Source organism: Austrofundulus limnaeus, unplaced genomic scaffold (assembly GCF_001266775.1).
Source record: "Austrofundulus limnaeus strain Quisiro unplaced genomic scaffold, Austrofundulus_limnaeus-1.0 Scaffold213, whole genome shotgun sequence".
NCBI lineage: Eukaryota > Metazoa > Chordata > Actinopteri > Cyprinodontiformes > Rivulidae > Austrofundulus > Austrofundulus limnaeus.
In genome coordinates, this window is record NW_013952615.1 from 6,934 (window position 1) to 16,821 (window position 9,888).

The 9,888-nt window shown below is 37.6% G+C and overlaps 1 protein-coding gene across 2 annotated transcripts in view; it reads left to right on the forward strand.

The window, feature by feature from the left end:
• The window catches only part of LOC106525117 (E3 ubiquitin-protein ligase TRIM39), a 13,642-nt gene extending 5,370 nt beyond the window's left edge, over window positions 1–8,272 (forward strand). Inside the window, exons 1-8 of one of the 2 annotated variants that reach the window (XM_014019228.1) lie at window positions 2,526–2,565; window positions 4,464–5,034; window positions 5,112–5,207; window positions 6,302–6,535; window positions 6,640–6,787; window positions 6,911–6,937; window positions 7,199–7,344; window positions 7,426–8,272. In XM_014019228.1, the coding sequence (XP_013874682.1) occupies window positions 4,474–5,034; window positions 5,112–5,207; window positions 6,302–6,535; window positions 6,640–6,787; window positions 6,911–6,937; window positions 7,199–7,344; window positions 7,426–7,854 (1,641 nt within the window). In that variant the 5' untranslated portion in view covers window positions 2,526–2,565; window positions 4,464–4,473 and the 3' untranslated portion in view covers window positions 7,855–8,272. Of the gene's footprint in view, window positions 1–2,525; window positions 2,566–4,463; window positions 5,035–5,111; window positions 5,208–6,301; window positions 6,536–6,639; window positions 6,788–6,910; window positions 6,938–7,198; window positions 7,345–7,425 lie in introns of those variants that run through there. The other variant, XM_014019229.1, reaches the window with a different exon arrangement.
• The last annotated feature ends 1,616 nt before the right edge of the window (window positions 8,273–9,888 follow it).

Here is a 9,888-nt window from a genome sequence, read left to right on the forward strand (position 1 = left end):
TTGTGGCCTTATTTATTGAAATATGTTGTGTTTTCATCAACAGACCAACTTTATTTAATGAAAGTAACATTAAAGTTTTCAGCCACACCATCAGAAACGGCAATAAAGAAAGCTATTGCAGAGGTGAGTCTGTCTTTTGCTTGAGTTTTTGGGTAATTGTAACTAACTGTTAGCCCAAATTTAAGTATGTTAATAATCATTACTAACATTGTGAATGTTGATTTTGTGAATGGGATTTTTTTTTGTCACCAGCTCTTCAAACGTGTGCCATCGGGGCTTCCTGTAAATGTTCGTTCTGTTAACCCCCAGAAATCAGTGAAGGGAAATGAATGATGGAATTCAGAAGAAAGATTTCTGCATGAAGTTTTCTTTTAAGATACTGTATAACATTTTCATTTATTCAAAATAGTTTTATCAAAATTTGTTTGGTAAAATTTATTCATTTATTTTTCTCTAATCAAGTTGTTGATTTCTCAGCTTTTTGCCTAGATAGTTAAAGTGTGTAGAGTTTTGGTTTACAAAGGAGTTAATAAAGTTTTATAGTGCTGTGTTGGTGTTTTTATTTTTCTTATAAGTACAAGTAAAAAGTAGCATTCCTTGGCGGACTTCATATTGCTCATTACATTGTATGTTGAAGTTTTACACAAGATCTCACATGAGGTTAACACTCGAAATGTGAATTAGGGATGACTACCAGCTCCTATCACACTAAATTTGTGGTCCGTACCTGAAAACTGAATGAGTAATAGCCAATATTTTTGTGTTTCCTAATGTCTGTTTGCAGTGATTACTTTTCAGTACGTTTCAATAAAGGTTGGCATCTAGGTCACAAATATTTTGCAGACAAATGGACACTGGTAATTACATTATCTCTCACCTTTTATGATGGTGGGTAATAAAATTTCCAAGGTTTTAAAAAATAAAAAAATAATCAGTTTTGTAGCTTGTGAATTCTTATTTGTCTTAAGCTTTTATGTATTGGTGTGACTTTAGCCATCTACATTTATTGGAAAATATACTCCTTTGTGTTGACTAATCTGATCTATGTAATGAATTTCAATTTTTGTAAATTGTTTGGTTTAGTTTGACTATTGCTGTGTCTAAAAATTAGCACCTGTTTACAAAAACTAGTGTTTCTTTGTGTTTAAAATGTCCAACTACGCTGTGTTTAAAGAGGATTATCACTAAAAATCAATGATGATAAATGGTCTAAACTTGAACCATGTCCTGTGTCATACTTTGGCTATTGATGTCAAACCAAAAGGGTTTGTCTTGTGTGATATGCTAAATTATAACCAATATCTTTACCAACCTTGTGATACCAATCTTTATTAATCCTCCTCTTTCTTTACTGTTCTTAATCTACAAAAAACCTTGCCATAAGTTAAAGTACCTGTAAACATAAGTGTTTGATAACATCTAAACCGACTTTACTGTTGTTCTATCTGAGTGTCACACTTTCATTAATTACTTTGGACGCAAAGTGGTTTTTGCTAATGTTTAACTCATAAAGTTCTGATTATTACCTTTAATTTGTATATAGTTCATTTTGTTCTGTAAATAAATATCATTTATTTTAGAAAATTGAACTGGCTGAAGAGACATTCTTTTGTGTGTGTTTTCTCACTTTCATCACAGAGATATTTTATCTTCCTAGAAAATAATCTGTTTTTCCTCATTGTATATGCGAAGGTGTGGAGAGACCCTGGGTGTCTCCTACATACTACAATGTAGCCCAGTGGTTCCCAAACTTTTCAGCTTTTGACCCTCAAAATACCAGCAGCAGAGACCTGAGCCCCCAACTGTTGTTGGATCATAAACATTGTTTTCATGTCAAAAATAAAAATAAATAAGAGCATAGTAACAATGTTAATTATGCTGTTTTTGTCCATTTTAAGTACACTAACCTTACTCTTTTGTAACAACAAAGGCAAAAAAAATGTTAGTTGCTATTTTCTAATATATTTCATTCAGAATTTTTTTTCAGGACCCCACCCTGATGTTTTGGGACCCCATTGTTGATCCTGACCCCAATTTTGGGGACCACTGATGTAGCCTATGTAAAAGTACCCATTTACAATTTTAAAAAGCATGAAGAAAACAGTTTTTTAAATTATTTTTCTGTTTCAAATTTTTTCTTTCAGTTTAAAATTAAAAAAAAATTATGGCCGTAATTTAGCTCCACAGTTGTCTGTAAATGGCAGCAAATATGAATGCAGTTGACCACAAATTATTTACAACCTGGGTAGAAATACACAACAACAACAGCAACATTTTGAAAATGTTGAAACAAACTTGAGTTTCATCTTTGTTGCTCGAGCTGATACTGTACAGTTAGGACACTGGTGTATAAAAGAAAAGCAAGAAAAACAGCAAATGCTTTACAAAACAAATTAGTTTCTGTACTTGATCCAGATTTACTCCTCCCATCATAGAACAACATGCAAAAAAAAAGGTCCCACAGGGAGTGGCAACAAGTACACGGGGAGGACTTTGGCTTCACAAGCACAATGCCAGTATTTGCCTTCTCTCCTGTCGAGGTCATCTTTCACATTCAGGGACGAGGTAGGAGCAAAACTAAATAAAAGCTTACTGTGTTTCAGCCTTTTAACAGAGCAAAATGCCTGAAAGGTGGAATGTTAGTTTGCTTTGTCTTGTGCTACGCTGAAAGTAATGTAGAGGGACTGAACATGTAAAGTATTTCACACTGAAGTATATCACTTATTTTGGGATCAACATTTTCTAGACTTTCTATTACCCTGGAGGGAAAAGAGGAAGCGTGTTTGTGATTCAGTTTATAAGATTTTTCTCAGTTTATGTTTCAATTTAAACCGAAAGAGGAAAATCTGGGTCAGGTAACACGTCAGGTGGACTTTGTTCAGAAAGGATCTTTGAATTGTTTCTAGCTAATGATCCATAGGTCTAGACCAGTGGTTCCGCAGCTTTTCAGCTTTTTACCTACAAATTAACAGTGGCAAAGAACTGTTCCCCCAATTATTTTTGGTTGATATACAAGGGCATGGTAATAATATTAATTGTACTACTTATATATGTTGTAGGTACACTACACTCTTTTGTAACAACTAAGGCTAAAACAACTGTTAAAAGTCATATTTAAATGGGATTAATTCTAAAAAAAAGTATTTTCAAGTCTCTACCTTAATGTTTCTGGAGCCAACTGTGAATCCTAATGTATAAAAAGAGTTTATATGTGAGAAAAAACTCCTGGTTGTTCTGGGCCATTAGATGTTTATGCATTCTTGAAGAAGAATAATACAAAAGCTGAGAACGGATGTTTTACGCATATAATTCTTCCAACGGTTTTCTCAAGTTAATTAAGTCATTATCATAAAATAACAATGCCCGTTATCTCAAATTGACGAGATAATTACCTGTTTTTGAAAGATCATGATCAACGTTCTTAAAACCTTGCCATGAAGGAACTCAAGTTGAAAATGTCAGATGGTGGAGAGCCTGCATTGAACAACACATTGATCACAGACCGTGTTATCTCAAGAAAACCATTAGTAAATTATCTCGTTAGCTTAAGAAAACTCATCGTAATTTTGTGACAATATGACGATATGATAAATATGTTATCTTTTCCATAGATAACTTGTTTATACATGGGAGGATCGTAAACATACGCTCTCGTCTTCCAAAGAATAGAACGGTAGCCTACGGTAATTAAAATTTTGAAAAGTATATTGTGCATTTATATTCAGCCCCCTTCACTCTTTTACCTCTATTATCCAGTTCGTCCAGCTGCCTTCAGAAGCCAGATAATTAATAAATGAAGTTCACCTGCGGTTTAATTTATTCACAGTATAAATCCAGGCGGTTCTTATGAAGGACTCAAAGGTTGGTTACAAAATGTTAGTGAGAAAACGGCATCATGGAGACCAAGAAACACATCAGACAAGTCAGGGATGAGAGTTAGGTTGGTAAACAATTTTCCAAGCTCTGAACATCTCACGCTGTTCAATTAGAAAATGAAAAGAGAATAGAATAACTGCAAACTTACCAACACATGGTCATCCACCTAACCTGAAAGGCCAGGCAAGGAGACCACTGGTCCAGGAAGCCCCTAACTCTGGAGAAGCTGTAGAGATCCACAGCAAAGCTTGTTCAAATAGACCAGATTCCAGACCTAAACCCAACTGAGTTCCTTCAAAAATTCTGTTCATGGGTGCTCTTCATCCAGTCTGAGCTTGATATTTTACAAAGAAAAGCAGGCGAAAATATCTAAATGCAAACTTGATAAGAGTCACACCCATGAGACTTGCATCAGAAATGTTATCCTACAATGTTAACTCAGCTGGCTTGCCGTCCTTCCACGTTAATGCACTACTTTGTGTTGGTATATCACATACTGTACAGTAAACCCTTAGTAAAATACTTTTAAGTGTGCGGTTGTAACTTGACAAAAAGTGGAAACGTTCACACTGATGTTCCTCTTTTAGCTCAGAGGTCATGGCTTCCAACAGCCTCCTTCTGTCAGAGGTGCAGTTCCAGTGCTACATCTGTCAGGATATTTTCTCCGAGCCGGTCTCCATCCCCTGCGGACACAGCTTCTGCTTCACTTGCATCACAACCCACTGGGAGGACAGCTTCACCATCAGTTGCCCCAAATGTCATAGGGTGTATAAGGTTCGCCCCGAGCTGTGCGAAAACTCCTTCGCCAAAGAAATCTCCGAGCAGATCCGAGCCAGACGGCAGAACGGCGTGACGGGCAGGCCCGTCCGTTGTGACGTGTGCGTGGGGCAGCACAGTAGGGCTTTGAAGTCCTGCCTCGTGTGTCTGACCTCCTTCTGCGGGACCCACCTGGAGCCACACCTGAGAGTCGCCACCTTGAAGATTCACAAGCTGATCGAGCCCGTGGCCATGCTGGAGAACAGGATGTGCAAGCAACACCAGAGGCTCCTGGAGCTGTTCTGCAGAGCCGACCAGAGGTGTGTCTGTGTGCTGTGCACCGAAACCGACCACTGGGCCCACGACACCGTCCCGGTGGAACGAGAGAGCCACGAGAAGAAGGTGAGCTCCAAAACTCCTGGTGGTCCTCAAGCTGTTGTTCAAAGACATAACATTATTTTTTTATTCTTTCTCCTCAGGCTCAGATGAAAAGGATCGAGGCTGAAGTTCAGCAGATGATCCACGATAGAGAGATGAAGGTGGAGGAGATCAAACTCAATGTGGAGCTTAGCAAAGTGAGTCGAGCTTAGAACACTTTAAACTGAAGCTGTGAGAGAACTGAGACACAGAAACTGCATTTAAATCATTCAGTGTTTCTATTATGTTTTTAAACCAGATATATTACAATGCAGCCCTTATTTGTGGCTGCATGACCTGGAGGCACCTGTTCTCCTATGTTCTCCTATGTTTGTTTTGTACTGTCTTCTTGTGAATGGGTGTTCTGAACTGTAATTTCATTGTGCTCTGTACAATGACAATAAAGGTCTACCTTATCTTAAAAGGACTTTGGTTTAATATCATCCCCAAAGGTTGGTAAAACCCATAAAAAAATCAGTTAAAACTTTCCACTCGATTAAGATTATTCTGGTATGACTTTTGACATCGACTTGTTTTGAGCTCAAAATTTTCTCCTCAAATCTGGAAGTGACATATTTTTAGTTTATATATTCTACATAAACATGGTAGACTGTCTGATACTTACTTTCTAATATGCATTTCTCCTTCTAAAGGCCCTGTCATTTTTGACAACTTTTGCCAACTTATTATTTTTTTATGTCTAAGGGCCACTGACAAAAAAATAGAGTTCTGACTATTAGCTCAGAAGTATGAGAAAAACGAATTTCAACATCAAAGTCAGAATTCCGTCTTTTTCCTAAATGAGAGAGAAAAACAGTCAGAATTTTGACTTTTCTCAGAATTCTAACTTTAATCTCAGAAAAAAATCAAAATTCCAGGATCGAAGTCATAATTCTGACTTTTCTTAGAATTAGGAAAAAGTCAGAATTCTGACTTACTTTCTCATATTTCTGAGATCAAAGTCAGAATTTTTTTTAGTTGTCCTAATCCTCGTTCTTAGTATTCACACAAGACACATCAAAACCTTAGCTTTTGTCTTTTTAGAATTTTGTAAAAGTAAGACACAAAACACCAGATGAAAGTTAATTTCCCCCAGATGTTTTATTTATTCTGTGAAAGCTGTGGAATCTAAATGTTAAATAATAAAGCCACTGACACTTTTAGGTCAGGGAGATCCCGTCTTTTACTAATAAAGTAACGTTTCCAATATTTTGACCTGCTTTAATTATGTATTTTTGTTCATTACTTACAGGAGAACTCGGCGCAGGACATAGAAAAAAGCGCAGAGGTGTTCTCAGCTCTGCTCCGCAGCATAGAGAGGGTCCGAGCTGAGCTGGTGGGGATGATCCGGAGGAAGCAGGCGGCAGCGGAGCAGAGAGCGGAGCGGCTCATCGAAGAGCTGGAGCTGGAAATCGCCGAGCTGCAGAGGAGGAGATGTGAGCTGCAGCAGCTTGGTCACACAGAGGACCACCTGCATGTTGTACAGGTTAGACGCTTACTGAGGATGAACTGTTGAGTTCATTTCAGTTTTAATCTAACCTGTCGTTGGATTTTAAATCTTGTTTCTTCTCTTTGACTTCTGGATGTCAGAGGTTTCCAGCTGTGAGCTCTCCTCCGTCTGTTAAAGCCTGCTCAGACGTCTTCGTCCATTCAGACACGTGTTTGGGGGCTTTAAGGAGAGCGGTGGCCGACATTCGAGAGCTGCTTCAATCAGAGACGAAAAATTTGTCCATTCGAGGTCAGCCTTTTAAAAATATATATTTTGGTATAATCACTAAATTAATTTTTTTTAAAAAGCTACTTTTTTATGATGTTTTGATCGATACGGTTTGTGTCAATTCAACTGTTTTTAACCTTCCAGAGCATGAAAAGATCCAGCAGTATGCAGGTACAACTACACAGTTTTATACATATTACCTCTTTTTTATTTAACCTTATTCTTTTTATCAATTATATTTCAATAAATTATTTTTAACTCTTTATAAAACTGTAACAATACTAAATGAATAAAAATATTAAATTTGCTCAAAGTTAGGATTTATTGCTAACTGGGAAATTTAAAAGTACCGTTTTAGTCCAAAGAAAAGATTCAGAATGTTTCAGAAATGAAAGAAAACCACAAATTAACAAACGTTTACTGTTTGCCAAGATGATGTTCGTCTGGACCCCAGGACAGCCAACCCCTGGCTCTTCCTGTCAGAAGACGGGAGGCAGGTACGGGACGGAGACGTTGAACAAAGAGTGGAGGATGTCCCGGAGCGTTTTGACAAAGCTCCGTGTGTCCTCGCTCTCACTGTAAGAAATCCTCCCTTTCTTTCTGTCGCTTCGTTTCGTTTTCCTCTTTGAGGACAGAAATGACCCCGGTGACCTTCGCAGGGTTTCACCACCGGCAGACACTACTGGGAGGTGCACGTTGGAGACAAGACGGCGTGGGACGTGGGTGTGGCTCGGGAGTCCGTCAGCAGGAAAGGTTTGGTCACGCTGAGCCCAGAGGACGGTTACTGGGCCGTCTGTTTGAGGAAGGGCGTGGAGTACCGGGCGTGCGCGGGCCAGGCCGAGCTGCTGTGTCTGCCGCAGAGGCCGCAGGTGGTCGGAGTGTTCCTGGACTACGAGGACGGGACCGTGTCCTTTTACGACGCAGAGGCCAAGTCCCACATCTACTCGTTTACAGAGTTCAGCTTCACGGACGCCGTGTTTCCCTTTTTCAATCCGGACATGAACGAAAATGGTAACAAATCACCGCTGACTGTCCGCCCGTTCAACGACGTCTACAGAGGCAGGGATTTAGATGACATCACTATATGATGCTAAAAAACAAAACGACAAAATGTTTCAACAACAAAAAAAGGTGTTTGGTATTATTGATGCATCAGGACACTACGTGGCACATTATCCTATGACCGTTTATTTATTTATCACTAGTATTATAATCTCAAAGTCTTACATGTTAATGGCTTGTTTTATTCTGAAAACAATTATTCTATAATGCAATAAATTATTTTTGTTGCATTAAGTTTTTGTGGCTGAGCTTCACAGTCATTTTATGTTTTGTAGAAAAACAAAAGTCTCTTATTTGTCTCTTTGTGGTGAGATCTATGGAGGACCGAAACTGACATAATTAGAAATAAAAGCAGAAATATACATAAGGAACAATAAATAAATGCACCAGTTACATTTTTCCAGCCTAGTTCCTACAAATTATATATTTAAGCAAATATTTAAATTTTACAAATACTTTATATATTTTAGTTGGTGACTAATGACTAATGACTATATAAAAGGCCTGTAGTGAAGGTAGTTTTCATTCATTAAGCTGACTTTATCTTTGATTTTTTTAGGATTAAACATGAAACATGAAACGACAAGAAATATTTTGTTCAGATTTAACCCCACATGTAGATTTGCACACTTTATAAGGCCACAAAAACTCATATTTTATCAATTTATGAAATGTCCCATGAGCCTTTGCTACTTGAGCGTATGGCAGACTTTCTCCAAGTGCACAAACTAAAACAAAAGAGGGCCATTGCACAGCTTAATAGTTAAAAATAAGGGACTTTACTTTAAAAAGTACTTGTATTTCATGTATTATATTATTGTATTTGGCCCGCTGCCCTGGATAGATTTTCATTTTGGCCCCCTCGGGGAAAATGTTTGGGCACCCCTGGCTTAAAGGCTTCACCACATGTGAGAAGTTCACAGCTCCAGGTGCTGATAGGCTGCCTCCCTCTGCTGGTGGATTTCCAGAGAAGGCCTTCGAGGATTACCTGTCCAAAGGTGATTGGCTGGAGCACACCTTGGACAGCATTGCCCACTCACCAGCAGCTGCCGATGAGGAAGCCAGACCACATGAAGCTTATAAAAGTCAGCTCAACCTTTCAGTCAGGGCTGCTGTGCTTTAGGTGCAGTACGCCACGGGTTGACTAGACTGTCTTTGTTGGGGACAGTTGGTTGTGGCTGTTTAGAACTTTTGGTAGTCAAGACTACATTGTTTTGTGAAACTCTATTTCTGGTTTGAGCCAGTAGTTTTGGTTTATTCATTTTGTTATTATAGATTTTGTGTTTTGTTTTCTAATAGGCCTTTCTATTTGGGATTTTGCCCCATAGACTTTTATTAGTCTGTTTACTTTTTTGTACAACAGTTTTGCTGTATTTCATTTCATTTTGAAGAAAACCTCCTGCCTTAAGTTGTATTTTATTTTTAGTGCTTTGCGCTTTAACTGTAAATATAAATCGTAAATTACCCTTTTTTTATACTAAATTTTTGGTCTTGTCATTTATGTTGCATCTATCATGAGCCGGGACGTAACAGACCTTTTTGTATATTTTTTCTTTTATTTCTTATTCCGTCAGTTTCAGTCCTTCAGAGATCTGCATCACTCCACCAGCTACAACACAAAAATATTTGTATGTTGAAGAGAAGAAAAGGAAGTAGCATAACATGTCATATTCAACGTTGATTCTAAAAAAAATAATTAAAAACTGACAATTTTATTATATAGTGAGGCAAAAAAAACAAGAAAATGTTGTGATTTCTTTAAAAAAAATTGTGTAAATATACAAAAAATAAGATATGAATCAAGAGGAACAACCAGAATTATCACTGGTTGTGAAAAACAAACAATGGAAATATAATTAGACATTTATTGCACAAATTCTGGCAGATATTGGGCAATAACAAAGGTAACAAACAGAACAAATTACTGATGAATATTACACATTAATGAAGTTAATATATTGCAGAGTTTACTATAAATAAAAACTTGTATTTTCCTGTTTTTTTCTGATGTTTTTTTATTTAGCATGAATACTCCTTGTTTTGAATTCCCTGTTCAGCAG